The 18,489-nt window shown below is 45.6% G+C and overlaps 1 protein-coding gene across 5 annotated transcripts in view; it reads left to right on the forward strand.

The window, feature by feature from the left end:
- Positions 1–3,116: 3,116 nt before the first annotated feature.
- RALGAPB (Ral GTPase activating protein non-catalytic subunit beta) overlaps positions 3,117–18,489 on the forward strand; it is a 62,849-nt gene continuing 47,476 nt past the window's right edge. For 3 of the 5 annotated variants that reach the window (XM_088174996.1, XM_088174997.1, XM_014886238.2), the window contains exons 1-5: positions 3,117–3,251; positions 9,754–9,966; positions 10,616–10,818; positions 14,820–14,983; positions 15,637–15,823. In XM_088174996.1, coding sequence (XP_088031122.1) covers positions 9,784–9,966; positions 10,616–10,818; positions 14,820–14,983; positions 15,637–15,823 — 737 coding nt within the window. In that variant the 5' untranslated portion in view covers positions 3,117–3,251; positions 9,754–9,783. The remainder of the gene's footprint in view (positions 3,252–9,753; positions 9,967–10,615; positions 10,819–14,819; positions 14,984–15,636; positions 15,824–18,489) is intronic. The other 2 variants (XM_014886235.2, XM_088174999.1) reach the window with 1 other exon arrangement.

Raw genomic sequence — 18,489 nt, forward strand, 5'->3', positions numbered from 1 at the left:
TGTCGCTGTTGGCTCTGAGCCTCTCCTGCTAAAAAAATTGTTGGAGGTTAGGACTGCTCCTTTTGTTTTCTTTCTCTCAGGGAATTTTTTTCCATATGTTGCTAGGCGACAGAATCCACTGGTACTTAAGGGAGACAAAACAAGTTGCCAAGGCCCAGGGGAAGGGTGGGACTGGCTATTCTCTTAGCCGGGGCTCTTGAGGAGCCCGAGATACCAGGAGATTTGGGCTTGGGGAAGGGGCTGGACGCAGCTCCTGGCTCTCTCTCTCGGCACCGGAGAGGAGACAGACTGTGGTTGCTGTGGGGAGAATTCGCCACCACTTAGGAGGCTCCGTCTCCTGCTGTGTTCTCCTACCGTGAGTGAAGCTCTACTTTTGGAAGTGGCACTAGGACCTTATTAACACCCTACCTCACTAAAAAAGGACCTTCGCCATCTGCTCGGGTGCCTCTGGGGAAGCCCGGGAACACCGAGCTCCTTCCTCCTGCAGGAGGGCTTCTCCCAGCCGTGCTCGGGAACCAGGCTGCCTCTGCCCAGCCCCGCCGTGTCTCTGCCGCTGCTCCGGGTTTTTGCTACACTGTAGCGATGCACTCCTGCCTGCCAGGACGCTCCGCAGCCCCTGCTGCAGCTGCGGAATTTCTGACACATCTCTGGGATCTACTCGCGTCTGCCGTTCCAGCTGCTGCTCCAAGGTTTCCTGCTGCAGCCCATTTCACCATTTGGAGGGGCACCAGCACCGGGACCGGCTGCTTGCCCTGAGCTCCCACAGCAGCCCCTTCTCCATCCCTCCCGCCGGCCCGCCCGCCATTCCCGTGTGGAGAGAGGCGGCCGAGCTCGCGCCACAGCGCCCCCTGCAGGCGCGGGGAATCATGGCAGCCGCCCTGCCCGGCCGGGAGCCAGCAGCGCCCCTGCCGGCTGTGCCCGGAACTGCACCGCAGGGGAAGGTGTCCGCAGCCTGGACAAGGCTGGGACTGGGGCTCTGCCTCTGCTCGGGGCTGTGCCGGGGCTGCTGTTTGTTTGCCTTGTTATACACACACACACTGGCAACCAACTGCTGCTCCTTCTCCCATAGCTCTGCCTGACAGCCCCAGCACTTCAAAGTTGGAATAATTCGGAGGGAAGGGGGTCATATTTTCCATGCTAGTAAGGTTCCCACCTTCCTTGGCAGACACCTGTCCTTCAAACCAAGACACAAATGCCCTTTCCACTCAGTCGTCTCCATCTGTGCAGCATTCTATCACCCCCAGCATCCTCACTAACCCCTCCAGATATTTTTTAAATTTTTAAATTTTTTTAAAATTTTTAAATTAGGCTCTAGAGATTCATGGTACTGTGATGGGATGTGTCCCGCAAGGGAGCAGAATAAAGAGGAGGAAGAGATTTACAGTGAAAGCACTGAGAAAATCTTTATTATAAAACTCACATCCCTTGCTATCAGCTGCCTGCATGCACAGGATGCGCAGACCAGAAGTCTTCCTGCCAGGAAGGGGAACAAGAGTACAGATTGCACTGTGATATAAGGTGTTCCTTCAATGGATGACAATACAAGGGGTTAAAAATCACTTTGCGGGCTCCTGTTTATTTAGGTTCACATTTTAGTGCTGCACTGAACAAGAAACAATGCAGGCAAGTGCTGAAGAAAGGACTTTGAAACCTGGCCCCTGTGGAGTAGCCCATAAGGAATCTGTGAGACTGGGCTGATTTTCCCAGCAGTGCACCTGCTTTCAGAAACCAGAGAAATCTGCAGAGAGGTGAACACAGCATGTCCCCAGGGGTGATAGAGGATGGTGCCAGTCCTCAGCTGCAGCAGGGAGTGAGGTGAAGTGGCCCATTGCCAGGGCCTCTCAAGACACTGGGCCCTCACAACATCCCTAAATAGTGCTGGACTGTGGAACAAGGCACTGCTCCCTGCAGAGTACCCTGTGCTGCCTTTACCACTGGCTGTGGAATCAGAGAGTTGTTGGAAAGGAGTTTTTAAAGGCCATCTTTCCCAAGCCTCTTGCAACAAGTGGGGACACCTTCCACTAGACAAGATTGCTCCAAGCCCTGTCCAACTTGGCCTTGAACATTTCCACGGGTGGCGTGCCACAGCTTCTCTGGAAAAATTGTGTTTTACTACCCTCACAGTAAAGAAATACTAAAGAAACCTATTCTAACTCTGCCCTTTGGCAGTGGGAAGCCATTCCACCTTGTCCTGTCCCTCCATCCCTTGTCTCTCCCCAGCTCTCCTGGATCCCCCTTCAGCCCTGGAAGGGGCTCTGAGCTCTCCCTGGAGCCTTTTCTTCTCTAGGTGAACACCTCCAGCTCTCCCAGCCTGGCTCCAGAGCAGAGGGACTCCTGCCCTGCGACCATCTCCGTGGTGATTTCTGGACTTGCTCCACATCCTTCTGATATTGGGTCCCCGGGGCTGGAGGCAGCTCTAAAAGTGGGTCTCACCTGAGTGGGCAGAAGGGCGGAGTCCCCCCCTCACACGCTGCCCACACTGTTTGAACCCAGGCAACAAACGTCGCTGTAGCTAAGTTCTATCAGCACCTGCAGACTAGTCAATACTATGGGCCAGGGGAGCAGCAAATGAAGGCGGGATGGAAATAAAGATCGCAGGAAGGACAAAACACGGCCTGGGGAGACAGAGCTGGTGCTGTCGCTGTCTCTGCCCAGCCACAGCCGGGCTGGGCTACAGCTGCCGGGGCGCAACAGCAGCGGAGCCTGAGGGTAGGGCAAGGCCGGGCCGGACACCAGCGTCCTGCACACCCCGCGGTGGCAGCGGAAGAGGAGCCGGAGCCAGGCTAGCGGAACGGCACCGGCGGCTCCCGGCCGCTGCCCACGGTACTCGAGCCCGGGCCCTCCCCAGGCCCAGGTGCAGCGCCCGGGAACGGTGAGATGGCGGAGCCTCCGGCATCCGCGGGCAGCCCGGGGTGCGGGGGAGGGCCGGCGTGTGCGGCCCCTTTAAGAGTAAGAGCACCACGGCGGCGCCAGGCACGGCGGCGGCCTCTCCACGCATGCGCATAGCCTGTCCCTGTGACTTATTCGGTGCCGCCGGCACAGGGGTCGCGTGCAGGGGTGGGGAGTCGCGTTGTAGCGTGCTCGCGCATGCGCAGAGCGCGGTCCCACCGTGCGCTTTGTGGCGCTGCCGGAAGCGGGTGCGGGCCGAGCGCAGCGACTGGCGCTCCCGGTCCCGTGTGGCCGCGGCCCCGTGGCGCCGGCGGCCTGAGGGAGCGGCGCGTCCCGACATGTCTGCCGGGCTCTCGGCGCAGGTAAGACGGCCAGGCTTCCCGCCACGGCGTTGTCCAGCTCGGCCCGCTTCGCCGCCCGCGGGGCCTGTGGCGCGGGCGCCACCCGGAGCCTCTGCCGCGCTGACCTCTGCGCTGCCGCGGCGGGGCCCGAGCGGGGCGGGCGACAGGCGAGCCTGTCCCCGGGGCTCCCACAGCGCCTCGCGCCTGGCTGGTGCCGCGGAGCCACCGCAGGGCGGACGTGAGCGATTCTTGATGACTCCCCGCGGCCCAGGGCCCCTCTCGGCCCCTGCTCTGGCCCCGGGATCGAGCTGCGTTTTGAGTTCTTGGGAGGAGCGTGAGGTGGTACCCGTGCCCTTCCTCCCGTGTGGATCCTGCGAGCAGGAGCTGGGCCTGAGGGAGGGAAAAGTTTGTGTGGCTGTTTCCCCGCAGAGTCGGACCAACAAGCCGCTGCTGCCGAGCGTGCCCGACTCAGGCCTCCCGGGCTCTGTAGGGATTCTGCTTTCCCTGTCTCGTTTGGTCTCCCTGCGCAGTGGATAGTATATCCTATTTATTTGACAAGCAGTGAACTGCAGCGAGGCTTCTCTACGGAGTAAAAGGGCTGTGCCTGCAAGAGAGTCCTTCCTGCTTGAGTAGTTTGGAGACTTCGCGAGAAACTGGACTGAGAAATAAGTGCCAGTGTAACATAAACTGTTGAGTAAAAATTTTTCTCAGTCGAGTGCACTGTTTCGTGGTCAAGTTCATTAAATAGTTGTTGGCACAAGTGAGGGGTTTGAAAACTTACTAAATTCTCAGGTGACCTGCCTGGAAGATAATTTTCTCAAACCTGCTGTTAAAAATGAGAGTGATAGTGGGAAGCAGAGTAGTACTGTTGTCTGAATAATAATGCTTGAAAGCAGAATAATAGCCAAATGATGTTTTTGCTTTCCTATGGCTCTGCTCATCTTTAGATGTAACAGTATGGAACTTCTCTTTAGTAGGTGCCCTGTCTCCTTCTCTGGCCAGGCTGTGCCTAGCAGTGTTCCTGGGAACTAAGGGGATGATGGGGTCCATGAACTGGGAGTGCTGGAGATAGTAAGACTGGAGTCCTGTGGCTTAAATGGCACCTTATGTTTGAGACCCAGCCTCCCCTGTAGTGCATTCATGTATTAACTTCTGCTAAAGTAATGCAATAAAATCGGACAGATTTGTCTTCTCTGGGCAAGGGTAGCTGTGATTCTCTGCTCTGACCCTTAGTAGTGCTATGACTGAATAGCTTGGGAAAGGATGTGTGCCTCATCTCTTGCCTTGAATATAAACTTCTAAAAAAATTGAATAGTAACCCTGACGTGCATTTTTTTTATTCTTTAGCAGAACACTTAAAATACCAACTTTCTGCTGGTCTTGCTCTCAGGTCTTCTATTGGGTTCTTGCCATTTTTTATTTTTTGCCTTCTCTCTGCTCTAGCTGTTGTCCTTTTTATGCAGTGCATACCTTAGGCACCTGTTAGATGGCTCCAGAGGTGAGCTACCAGGAGGTTTGTGCTTCCTCAGGCCTGGTAGGCTTAATACCAGAGGTACAGTTAGTTTCAGCTAGATCTAACTCACTTTCTCCAACCTGAACTTGAAAAGCAGGGGGACAAGTGGGCATATAGCAGCTGTTTATGCTCACAGTGCTACAGGCCCGTGAAAAATTGCTCATAAACGTCTGGTTTGTGCTTTGGAGGAAGGTGGGTTGTGGCAGAATAGCTTTCTGGCAAGAATTGTTTCCTCTAGAGAGCAGATATTAGTACTGTTAGGTAGCAGAGGTCATGTAAAATGAGAGGGCTTTTTTTTTTTTTTTTTTCCCAGGGAATACTTATAAAACATATCTGATATGCCAGAACTTTGATGTAGACCTTTTTTTTGTGGCCGCATCTCTGGTTTGCGCTCAATTAGGCCCTCAGCCTTCCTTGAGCATATCTCTGCTGATGGTCTGTGCATCTCTTGTACTACTAACCATTGTGTCTGCTCTGCTCTTTTGTTTCTAATAAAAGCCAAGAAGGATCCACTTTTGGGACAGCTTGTCTTCGTGCTTGAAGCTCTTTTGCATCGTAGGAAAATACTTCATTTTACAATCTAAAGGTGCTGGACACAAAAGACTAAATGTTCACATTTGTCCCTAGCACGTCCCTCCTCACTGCACTTTTTTGAGGAACTTCTCTGTACATGGGTATTGATTCCCTGACTCTCCCCTGCGCATGCTCCAAACACCTCAGCTTCAGTCTTGGACCTCCTGCACATTCCTTCACAGTAACTGCAGAGTGGGGCTCTGTTTAGTTCTTACTGTCTGACTTTAGTGATCCTGGAGTTTAAGTATTATGGCTGCAGCTGTTCATATTAAGTCTTTGGAAACTGGAAGTAGAACTTATTTTTTGAGTTTTATGTACTAATTTTTCTTTTGTGTTCACTGGCTTCTGCAGTGTTTGAGAACTGAAGATCTTGGGTCTTCAATCCTGAGACATCCAGTTTCATTGGTTTATATGGTGATAACTACTGAAGTTGCTAAAATAAAACAGATTAGGAGGAAATGCATTGAAATCCAGATTATTCACTACACTAGGGAATATTGAATGCTCAGTTTCATAGTAAATGAAGGTCTCCTTTGTTTTGCTAGTTATAATGCTGGCGATTTCTTTCCAGGTCTGTCTGTGAGAGTATGAGGATGTTTGTTTTAGTGCAGCCTCCAGGATCATACAGTGAACATATAGCATACAAGAGTGTGTAAAACTGCTTGGTGAACAACAGGGGTTTATTTATTACCCTTCTCACCCTTCCTCTTAATCAACTTTCTGAGAGTCCTGAGTGATTTGAACCCCAATAAGACATGTGTATGTGAAGTGTGAATATTCAGCTTCATGAAACTTGGGAGATGTTAGTTGGGCCAGTGAGGATACTGTATTGAAGCTGAAATATAGAAGCATTGCAAAAACAGAAGCCAAAATGAGGTGTGATGTGACAGTTACTTTTTTGGTCTTCAGTTTGCTGTTGCTGTGTCAGTAGTTACTGATGAATACAGCATCTTGGAAGGGAGGGAGTCCTGCTGCTGCACAGCATTAGGTGCTCTTTGTCTGAGGCAAACTGGGAAGCTGTCAGTGTGTGGAATCTGTCAGGAACATTGTCTTGGATATCACTGTGGAGACTTTCCAGCCTTTTAAAATTCCTGTTCAGTTAGAAGAAACTGCATACTAGATAGATTTAGTGGTACTCCAATCCTAACAGATCGCAGTCATTTCCAATTTTAAGTGGCAGTTGAACTGGACTCTTAGATAAAAAGTAATTTCTAGTCCATTCAAATAAAAACTTCAAACTGCTGAATATAGGGGGGGCTGAACAGATCGATGCACTGATAAATCCCCCTCATAAGGATTTTGCATCTGAATCAAGTTCTTTCAGCATTCCTTGTGTATTGCTAAAACTAACAGAAGGTTCCTTTTACAGTAAGACCAAAGGAAGCCTCAAATGTTAATAAGATATAGGCTGATCATTAAATTTATTGTATGAATGTCAGGCAGCAGGCTGGGAGTGTGTGGTATGAGATGTTTTGATTGTCCTGCTGCCAGACCTCTTCAGCATGGCATATTGTAGGTATCGTGTGTGTGTTAAAAGTGCTACTGCTCAGAAGTGTGCAAGGGTCACCCAGAAGAGCTTTGCATCTTTTCTTCATTGTGACAGGGAGCTGCATGAAGGTGAGTGATTGTGTCCTCGTGTTCCTTTGCCCTAGTGCAATTAAGGTTTTCTAAAATGCAACAGGATTTGGGAAACCTCATCCTTTGAGCTCATTCTTCTAGATGGGAAAGCTCCCACATAGTCATTGCCTGCTATTTGCTTGTATTGTACAGCACTTCCACACACCTGGGCACCCTGCTCTGGGATGAGGGCAGACACAGTTAGTGTGCTGTGCTTATCACACACTGCTAAGCTCCTGCCATGAGCTATTCACTGCCTGCCAGAGGATGGGTATGGAAAGGACATGCTGTTTCATCAGTTCAAATCAGTTTAAATAAACCAGTGTTCCTCAAATGCTGTTACAGGGTTACGTGCTTCTAATGAACTTGTGTCACTGGAGAGGAATGGAGAGTGCTTCCCTTGTAGGATAGAGGGTAGGGGCTCTGCTCCGGGGATAGAGGCAAAGTGCTGTGGGGCTGAGAGAGGAGGTGGAAGTCTTGGCAAGTGGATTATATCTCACTTCTGTCCCTTCTGCTTTGACTCCAAACACATGCTGGAGAGACTAAGATGGTGTTCAGGTGGGAGAGAAAGGGGAAGATGAAGCATCTCTGTGGCTACAGGATATGAAAGAAAAAGATGCCAGTATGGAAACCTAGATAGTGAAGCTAAGCAGTGATGCAAGCCATCACTGAGGATTGGGATTTTGTGGGTTTTATTTGGTGTTTTGTTTTTGTGTGGTTTCTTTTCTTTGTTTGATTTTTTTGTTTGGGATTTTGGTTTGATTTTGGAGGGTGTGTGTGTGACTTTTCTGTGTCATGGAATTGCCTTCTTTCTCTAAGCCTGAGGTTTTTGACCACAGTGACATGAGCATTCCCCCTGCCTCAGCCCCCAGAGGATGGAAGGTGCCTGAAGGATGTAGGGGTTGTACATCCTGCAGGCTACTGCTGCTCTGGTTAACTCACTATCAGATGAGCACACGTGATTGCTGCCTCAAACCAGGAAGGAAGTAGTTTGGAAGACAAGATCTTGCTGCCTTGCTTTTCTGTCTCCCTTGAAGGGAATTGTCAGGCTTTTTGCACAGGTTTTGGATATAAACATTTGGGGAGTCAACTAAATAGGCCGACTTGTTTAAATAGGCTTTTCCCTAAGAATATATATTTCCAGGCCTGACTTCTTGTTTGGTTTTGGGCCAACAAATATCTAAGAGAAGTGTTCAAAATATTCCCTGTGTAACTAACTGGCTTCCAAATAGTGCTAGGTAAGTGTAGTTGGCAAATGGATTTTGGAGTGCCATCCGTGACAGCTTGAGCTGCTCTGAGCTGTGTCTTTTGGACACTCCTTGCTTTTTTCCTGTGCCAGCCCTGTTTTCCTTGTTCATGTGGTCAGCTGGCTCAGATAATGGGTAAAAGACTGCCGATTCTGGTGGGAGAGGAGGAAAGGGAGATGGCACGGTCCCAGTTCTGGTGGCTCAGGCTGCTGTGGTACCACCTGCTCGAGCAGCAGTTTAATGTTGTTGTGAGCGTGTACAAAGCATTCTGCTGTCAGAGGGATGTTCCTACTGCCCCTCTGGCCCTGGGTCCTCACTGCTCTGTTGTGTCACCTGAGTTAGATGAGGTCTCTGGATGAGTTTGTTGTGTGGATCAGTGCTGGCCGTTGGTGGTGGGTGTCCAAGAGCTGCCCAGTGCAGTCCCATGACTGGTGCTGCCTTGCCCTGCCCGTTCCCGGGGCAGGGGGTTCTGGCCTGGATGCCAGCCCTGGCCCTGTGCAGGATGCAGGTGGTGTGTGCTGGTGCAGCAGGAGCCACTGCTCGGGACACAAGGGTGCTGCTGCCTGAGAAGGGAGCGCAGTTTAACTCTGCTGCTTCTCATCACCTCTCTTGGTTGAGGTTTCACAGTAATGCCAAAATACCCAGCCCAAGTTCCCATCACTGCAAAAACCTGGTTAGTTCATAGTCAGCTTGGCTTCCTGATCTCAAATGGCAGTGAGGGGAAATGCACAACTGCAGTTGTGCCGGAATTGTTATTGAAAGGAGAGCTGTGTGTAGTTCTGTGTGCGCTGCCTGGGATATTTCCTAGTGGCTTTTCTGTCTGGGACAAATGTGGATTTTTATGGAGTGACTCTGTGTGTATTGACTTTACAAGGATTTGAAATGCACCCCAATGCCATAGATTTGGAACCTGTATGTGTTGTAATGAAACTGAAAAGTGATGCTGCGTTAAGCTAGTGCTACACTGAGGCTCAGCCAGTCCTGAACTCACTGCAAATAAAGGGCACTCTTCATTATCACTCAGTTGGATTTTTCAGCTATCAGTTTTGAATAGTGCCTGCTGTAAAAATACCTTAAGAACGTAAAAGAGGCTGAATTTTTGTCTTCTCAGATGACTAAGGTTTTCTTGGAAGTTTTCTGGTATCTCTTTTTAAATGCTGTTGAGGTGAAAAAGGGAACAAGGGATGAATTGCAGCCATTGCTTCATGAGCAGAATACTCGTAGAACTGTGAAGATATCGTGTAAATGGGAGCATCTTTCCTGCAAAGGTGGTGCAAGCAGAAGTGTGAGGTGAAGTCACGTCTCAAGTTTAAGTATCTAAAATGGGCTTATAGTCCTGAACTGAAATTTGCTGTAATCTCTGTGATCAAGCTATGTTAAAGCTTGTCTGTGTAAAAAGCATACTAAGGTTGAAGAACAACTGTTGGAATCTCTTCTAGATTGTCAAAAGTATAAAATGTACATATGCATCTTGAATTTATTAGAGTCTGGATTGTGATACACAGCCTTGGTTTTGCTAACTCATGTCGTAGATATTTTGACTAATTGTCTCTTTTTCTTCCTTGTCCCCTAGGTGTTGTTTGGATTGTAGCATAGAGGCACTATGTACTCAGAGTGGAGATCCTTGCATCTTGTCATTCAAAATGATCAGGGGAATACCAGTGTACTTCACAGCTATCCTGAGAATGTGGGGAGAGAAGTGGCAAATGCAGTGGTCCGCCCTCTTGGACAAGCTTTAATTACATCATCTGTTGGAAGTGAGAGTTTACTAAAAACAGACAAAGAAGTAAGTGCCTTTCCTTGGAGGTGATAGTTTCCTTCATGGCAGAGTGACAGTTTTATGGTTTTCTGTAGCCTCTTCTATTTTTCTCTCTTTATTGTCCCAAGTTTTATGAAGTGTGTTATGTTTTTAGTTTAGTAATCTCCATAGGGTTTTTATTAGTAACTAGATCATAGCGACAGTGTACTTCATGACTTAATAGTAAGTGTTAGTCTGAGCTACTGTACCAGGAAATTCAGGCTAAAGAAAACCAACCAAAAAAACTCAAAACAAACCCAAGAAATTTAGCATTTAACACAAAGCCTTTCTAATTACCTTCAGTTTTGAAGCAACCGTATGTGACTTCAAAAAAAGTCTTTGTATAGTACAAGTATTTATTAGAATTTGAAAATCTTTCACTAGCAGCTTTTGTATGTTCTGAAGAGTTCTCACTACAGTTTAGATTTAAGAGATTTGGGATTTAGCAAGTGATTTGCCATTTATTTATATTCTTCATAATATGATATATGAGTTAATGGTTTGGTGTTTTCTTGCAGGATATGTTAAACAGAATTGCCCATGCAACATAACTACTGGTTTCTTTGGGTTGTTTTTTTTGAGTTAGAACTAATGTGCTCTGACCAGTACTTACTTACAAATATTTTGTGTTTGTTAGGTAAAATGGACTATGGAGGTGGTTTGTTATGGACTGACTCTCCCTTTGGATGGCGATACTGTGAAATACTGTGTGGATGTGTATACAGATTGGATTATGGCTCTTGTGTTACCTAAGGACTCTATTCCTTTACCTGTTATTAAGGAACCAAACCTTTATGTTCAAAGCATTCTCAAACATCTCCAAAATCTCTTTGTACCAAGGTGAGTGTTAGGGATTCTAACCGTTAGTCAGCAGGTAACCTGTCAGAGGACTTATGAGACATGGAGGCTCTTGAGTTAAATAAGAGTGCTGTTGCTGCAAGCTCAGGAGGAAGGTGTTTCTCCAAACATCTTCTGTAGTTTTGCAGTAGCAAATTAAGTTCTTGCTTCTGTGGTTAGGTAATTAGAATCACAGATAGTTCATATACTTGAATGTTTACTGTCCCAATAGCTTCAAGATTTATCTCTATTGGATGACTGGAGGGTAAGGGGAAAAGCAGAAGAGCATCACTGTGTGACAATGTGCCTTTCATTGTGTAAAACTGAGATAAAGTAAGACCATCGTGGCAGTCCTAGCCCTTGTTAGTCAAGATTTGACCATGTTTGTGGTGTACTGAAGGATCTTGCAGTAAATGACTGCTCTGTGCCTTCATCTTGCTGCCTGTTAAATGTGCATGGTTATGCTGACTGTCCTTCACTGGTAGTTTTGAAAGAACCCCGTGGCAGAGTGCTTGCTGCCTGACATCCTTGGATGATGGTGTTGAGATAAGCATGTTTCTAGGTCCTGTACACAGCTACATTGTTAGAGTGTACAAACATCATTACCTTATTTGTAGTTTATAGCAAGTTTACCTGCTGTTGTTGGACATATGTACTGGATAAATAAGATTAAATAATAGAGCCCCCTGAAAAGGAGATCAATGTTTAGTATATGTCTGTAAGTATCAGATCACCTGCTTTTATCAGTATTAACTATGTATCACTGCAGGTGGCCTTCCAAGTGCTGGGCTGCACTTGGGTCACTTTACTAAAGGTGTTGTTTATAAAGGACTTTGAATAATAACTCGTGCAAACTCAGAGGAGTTCTTTGCTGGATATAGATTACTTTGAAGTCTACTACCTACTCTTAGCTGCTCTTATCTTATAGTGAAAATGCATTTTAATTCCCATTAAAAGATGGTCAAGGCAATGACACAAGTCTGAGGAAAGCAAGCTTCTAGGTTAGACTGCAGCAGGAGGTTGTCTGTAAGGTTTAATATGTGCAGAATACAATCTGCTGTCTGGGATCCTTTATTCCCTTGGCACAGCAGAGAAGGAATTCTTCACTAGTCCATTAAATAGCTGTTTCTGTGATCCCTTGCTTGCTCTCACATGGGGGCCCTAATAGCAGGCAGTTCAGTAGTACAGCTTCTTGCTTGCTGTTGGCACAAGCTTCCACTTCACCCTTCTCTCCCAAAATCATTGTTGAACCTCGATGTAGGTTGGTAGACTACACGTGATAGCTATTGAATGAAATAAATAACATCTAAAGACGGGGAGAGCTGAAAAATCATTATTTTAAACGTTGTCCCTGTAGTATAGCTGTTCTATAGCTTTTCTTTCAAGAGCCTCTGAGATGTATCTTAAATACTGATTTTTCATGGCTGCTGCTGTCAACACTTGATGTTCAAGTCCCTACTCTCTTCTTAAGTTTTGCCTTCCAGAGAGCTGTGCTTAGAATTCACTCTAGCAACAGGAGAAATTTCTATACTGCAAATGAAATGCAGAACTGAGTTGTCCACATGTGCCTTGAACAAAAGCAAATATTCAGATTTAGGTGTCTGTGGTGGGGAAGAGGTGAATGATAGAATGATTTTTGGGTTTACCCAATTGGTGCAGGTTGCTGATGGGCTCATGTAGAATACTTACCCAGGAGCTGTTATAACAACCTGTATTGAACTGTCTCCTGGAAAAATCTGTTCTTGTGTTGGAGATACTAAGGCTTCATTATAGCCTATGTCCTGCGGAAGGTTGTGATTAAAATAACTTCATTCCTCATCTTGGTTCTCTGTAGCTGTTGGTTTGGCTGCCTTTGAAGCCTTCACAACTCTGGGCCACTACTTCAGACTCAGTGGTGAGATGAGGTGTGAAATGCAGCAGCCTAAAGCGGGCACTTCAGTGTAAATGGCGTCTCAGGAGCTTGTGTACTCCCAGACAGAGCAGGTGCATATAGATTATTCTAGTCTGAGTGCTCAGAGGAATCAAACGTTTAAGTGCACAGTCCTTGAAACAGTGTGGTGCTGAAAAATAAAACTGTGAAGGCTGAGTGAGTCAAGTTACCTTTCTTATATCTGCTGCAGTGATGGGAGAGAGGATATTTGCCTCCTGTGCTGGCCTTCTGTCCACTCTGAAGAAACACTTTGTTGACATATTTGAATAGACCCCAGGCAGCCCTCAGGCTTTCCATTTCTGGCAACCCTAGAATATCTAAGAAGTCTTGAAGATGACTTAATCAGTAGTGGTTGTTACTGCTGTCAGATAAAGTTTCAGTGTCACAAACACTGTTGGAAGGAAATATGAGAACTCTCTCCCCCTGTATTGCCTCTCCCGGAGAGTGAGGTACAGCTATCAGAGTCCTCTGCAACAGAAATGTCTGGAATTGCTTGAGAGACCATAGAACATGTGACTGCTAAAGTACTTTTTTTGTAATAACTTCATATGCTTCTCATATGAGATCATGGGAACAGTACTTTTGAAGGAGTATAGCCAAAAGGCCACGGTCTAGACATCTAGAAGTCTAGAAATAGTGCAAGCAGAGCTTGCCACTGGGTCAACTTTGTGGACAGCAGGAAGTCATAGATGGACAGGTATCTTTGAGTTGCCTTTACAAGATTTATGTAGAAGTATTCTGTTAGCTTGCATATAAACCCTGGTTTTTTTTACAGTTTATCTAAATTATTAGGGAAACAAGTCTTGAAGCAGCCTTGGAAGCTTCAAGCCTATATAGATTAAGGATATCTTTCAGTTGAAACAATCTGCTCTGTTGTTGCTCAGGCAAAAAATAGTGTTGTAAGCAAGGCAGAGCTCACTTGTTTGTTGCTCTGCAGAGAGACTCGGGGTTATGATCCAGCACTAGTATCAAGCAATCCACTGAGGTCCTGAACTGTGGCTAGTAGTGTGCAATTTTGCATTAGGCATTATCTTGTGTCTTTGTAATCTTTTTTCCAGTACTGTAATAAAACATTTATACTCTCAAGATAAAAGCTGATGGCATTTAATGAAACAGCACATTCTTGAGGTGCTTGCTATGCAACACGACTTGTGAGTTATACTACACTGAAAATGTTTGGTAGGAATCCGGTAATACTTTTATTTTTTTTTTTTTTTTTTTTTTTATATTTTTTTTTTTTTAATTTTTTTTTTTTTTAATTTATTTATTTTGGTCCTCTCTTCAGTGGTGGTAGGAGGATGATGAACTGATGCACAGGTTGAAATATACTTTACATATACTGCACAGTCTAATTTGTAATCTCCTCTTTCACCCTTTAAAATTTAGGCTTCCTCAGGTTTTTTACCAGTGTCCTCAGATACTGTCCAGAATGTGTCACAATATTGTTTTGTACTTGTTCTGCCTTGTCCAGACTAACTGATGGGAAGAGGTGATGCTGCTTTCTGCTGCTTCTGCACAACTTTGTGTTGAGTGACTCAGCAGTGCCAGCGTTACTACAGGAAAAACCTAGAAAATATGAAACTGTTGCCTTTCTTGCTTCCTTATTCCTAACTGCTTACAGAAAATCTAGAAGGGATTCACTATTTAGGAACATCAGACTAAAAGAAGAAGGGATAAGAGTTGATTTTGGAAACAAGTGGAGAACTAGGAAGAATTTAAATTAGTTTGCTAATAACATGTTCTCCTAATTTTTCCACTTCTGAATTATGTACGTAATAATTCACAATATCTCAACTGGATTGTCATTGTTTGACCCAAGATAAATCTGAGATGATGGACTGTGCTTGCTTTGTATGTATTGAATCTCACATGGCGAAGAGTGTTGATACATCTTATGTTCATTAAGGCAGAGTTAGGAACCCTAGAGACAGAGTTGAGGTGCATAGAAGCATATTGGCTCATGTTCTTGGATCTTGCTCAATAATATTTGTTTCCTTTTGGAACCACTGAAAGTTCATGTTACTGAATACATCACTTTATAGTTCTGTTTCTCAAGCATTATCTTCTCTTGCAGGCCAGACCCAGGATCCAGTCAGATCAGACTGTGCTTGCAGGTTTTGAAAGCTGTCCAGAAGTTGGCACATGAGTCGACAATTATGGCAAGAGAAACCTGGGAGGTTTTGTTATTATTTCTTCTTCAGATCAATGACACTCTTCTAGCAGCTCCAACTGTGCAAGGTTCATGTTCATCTTCCATTTGTTTCAGTTACTGAAAAAACTTCTGGCTCTTCTTGACATTCAGCTGCCAGCAGGTTGGGGGAACCCAGCAGGATGGGGAACCCATTAAAAGCTCTTAGGAGCTACCAAAACACAACAGCTCACTCCTAATTCTGCCCCATTTTCTAAAATAAAGCATTGCCAGGAAAGTCTGAATGATTTGGAGCTGAGTTTTCCTGAAAGTATTTTTGCAGGACAGTGACTTTATACAGGAACAGTTTGGTATGCACTGTTTCAGACAATGTTGTTCCCTGTTTGTTTCACTGAAACCCCTTTGTTTTGCTGTTCAGCCTGCCTAGTGCTAAATATTAGTGTCAGTTTTACCTATTTAAAAAAAAAGACGTCAATATCGACATAGTGCAATAGAGGAGTGCCTAAGATTGGTGGATTCCTCCTGTCCCATATTGCACACATGTGGCTGGGCTTTATCTGTTGTACTTGGTCCTGCAGAAAGACTAATTTACTGTAGGAAGCAATCAAAATCACTCTTAAAAACTATGAAAAAACAAAAAGGGCTTAAACTTTATGCACTTTAACCAAAACTTCTTTGGGGAGATATTTGAAGTTATTTAGATGGAACACTAACTGAAGGTGTGCTTGGTTTCTGTTGTAAGGTGGCATTGCTGAGAATCTGGCCGAGAAGTTAATTGGCGTGCTGTTTGAGGTATGGTTACTCGCTTGTACGCGGTGCTTTCCAACACCTCCTTACTGGAAAACTGCCAAAGAGATGGTGGCTAACTGGCGACATCATCCTGCAGTAGTTGAGCAGTGGAGCAAGGTCATTTGTGCCCTTACTTCCAGGTAGGAGTAATCCCGTGGAAATAAATGCATGTATGGGGATAATCATGGTTATGTGTTTTGGAGTTGGTTTTTTGTGGAATGTGCAGCAATCCAAAAGTGAGTAAGCAATACAAAGTGAGAGCTCTTGCTCTCTTGTTGAACCTCGTGGAGTGGTTTCAGCCCCTTGATCCAGCCTGCCCCAATCCTCTAGAGTCCTTTTCTTTCCTTGAGCAGGTCAGCTCCTGCCCACCTCACTGTCACCTGCAAACTGACTGATGGAACACTCACATCTGTGAGTTGCAGGAGAGCTTCAGCTGTAGTAGAAGGCTCTGAACAGTGAGGAGAGTCTCAGTACCCTTCATATTGAGGTCTTTTTGGTATGAAGTCTTTGTGGGACAAATCTTAGACTCTTGGAGGAAAGAACTGAATTAATTACTTGTAAGAGGGTCTGCTTACTTCTGTGGAAGTTCAAAGATATGTTAAAATTGCTGCATTTTGAAATATTCAATAGTGTCTTTTTCTGCAAGGGTTTATTATAACTTTGAAAACTTTTGCTTTGAATTACCTGTCAAAATGGATAGATTTTTCCAGGTTATGCAGCTATTTGTTAAACCCCTTGGAAATTAAGCTGCAATACGAGTTCTGTGTATTTCCCACGCTGTTTCTTAAGCTATTTTTAGATTGTTAGATGTAGCATTACATAACGGAAAATACTTTATGATTCACTGATCTGAAAAGAACAGCTCTGTCTCAAAACATGTGTTGGTGTTCTGCACCACACACTGTGGCTACACTTTTTCTCCCACTGTTGACTAACAGTTTTGGTTCTGTTGGTGCACAGGATTCTGCAGGGTTTCTGGAATGTTTTAGTCTGTGCTCAGTAATGTTGGTTTATGCCTGATACTTGGAAAGTTAGGCTCCTCTGAGGCTGGTTTTAAGTTCAGTGGTATTTTAAGCTGCATTTTTAATACTTCAATGAAGCTCCAGCTTCAAACAATTAAAATGTTTTATTAAACAGTTCTGTGAATAGGGTTACTAGCAATAAGCTGAGCGTAAATGTTTCAAATTAAAACCATATGGAAAATTGTATCTTGAAATCTGTACACATATGCAGTGTTAATTTATGTCCTTGGCTAGGATTTTTAGCAGGATGAAAGTAGAGTTTTAATTGTGTTGCCATACCAATAGATAGTACTTTAACCCTCTCTAAAATGCTTTAAGTCTATTTTAACTGTCTTGAATGTGTGGCGTAAAACTTATGTCTGTTTTAAGTCATCCTTGGAAATGTCCCATATGCCATTAAAGATTTGGTCATGCTCTTTGAAAAACTGGTTTCTTGCTGTCACAGGGAGAACTGAAGCAGTGCATTGTGTTGCCAGGCAGTGGTGTGAGGTTGAGCCAGGCTCTTTTGGGTCTTTGAGAGCCAGGTAATTCCTTAGCAAAAACATACCATGGGTCATGTCTCTGGGCATTAAATGTAGGTGGACACGGGGCTGGAGAGCATGTGCAGCCTGGTACAGATGTGTGTATTTCTGGTGTTAAGGAAACTTTCTGACCATTCCCAAGACTCTCAGGCAGTCACCCTTCCACCAGCAGCGACTTTAACTGCTGGGACTGCAGCCCCTTTGCAGCAGCAGCTCCAGTGAGCCGAGGAGTGCCCTGCTTGGCTCCCTGCACTCCCCACTCTCACAGGCAGACCGGCTTTCCTAACCAATTGGACCCCAGGTGTAGCATAGGAGTCTCAGATGTCTTGTTCCATAAAGCCCTTTATTCCTGTCACAGAAACACAGAAACAGCTTGAGCTGGTGCTTCCAAGGAGCAGCCTCAACAAAAGACTCCTGGGCTTTTATCCCCTCACAGTCCAAGCTCATGCAAGTCTCTTCCTCCCTAGTCCTCAGCTCTTGCAGTGTCTAAGCACCTGGCTGGGCTACAGGCCCAGTGCCCTTTGTTATGCACAGGGGCAGCTGTTTGAGCTCAATCTGCAGCTGTCACTGGAGCTGCACCACCAGCTCCTGCACTGAATGGATTCCTCTTCATCCTTGAATCTCGAGAAGACCTTATATTCTAAAGCTCTTTTGCTTTTCTGTCCAGGTTAGGTACTGTAAATAGGTTGCGATTTCAGGCACTTGTGTTAATTGGCTGCAGTTTACTGTAGTGCCCACTGCTGGAAGAAGTGGAAGATGGAAATTCAGCCTGTTTGACTCTTGGTTTAGGAGTCAGCCACAGGCTACTTTTCTCCTCCTCTTCTAGTTGTAATGACTTTATAAAACTATATGGCTTTATAAGTGAGGAAGGACAAGTGGAACATTTCCTGACCATTGCAAGGAAGTTAGCATAGGGAAAGACAAACATTTCTGGGAATGGATATTGAGAAGGTACAATGCAGATCTCTTCCGTTCCTTTAGAAAACACCAAGATTGTTGATCAGGGAAACGGAGCTGTAGGAACTGTAATTTGATGAAGCTGGCTATGAAGCAGGGGTCAGATTAGACAGCAAGAGCTCAGTGAATATCACTGGTGACTCTTCAGGTAGTTACACTCTTCTAGGGAATGATCTCCATTTGTCCAAGCATTGTCCTCATGGCATTGGATCACTGGTTTGCTCTTTGCTGGTCTGTAGATCCCAGCCTCTGGCAGATGTGGTGCATCTGTTTTGAAGAACTCACTAAACTGGGCTACAAGTCCTG

The sequence above is a fragment of the Sturnus vulgaris genome, chromosome 17, assembly GCF_052056855.1.
Source record: "Sturnus vulgaris isolate bStuVul1 chromosome 17, bStuVul1.hap1, whole genome shotgun sequence".
NCBI lineage: Eukaryota > Metazoa > Chordata > Aves > Passeriformes > Sturnidae > Sturnus > Sturnus vulgaris.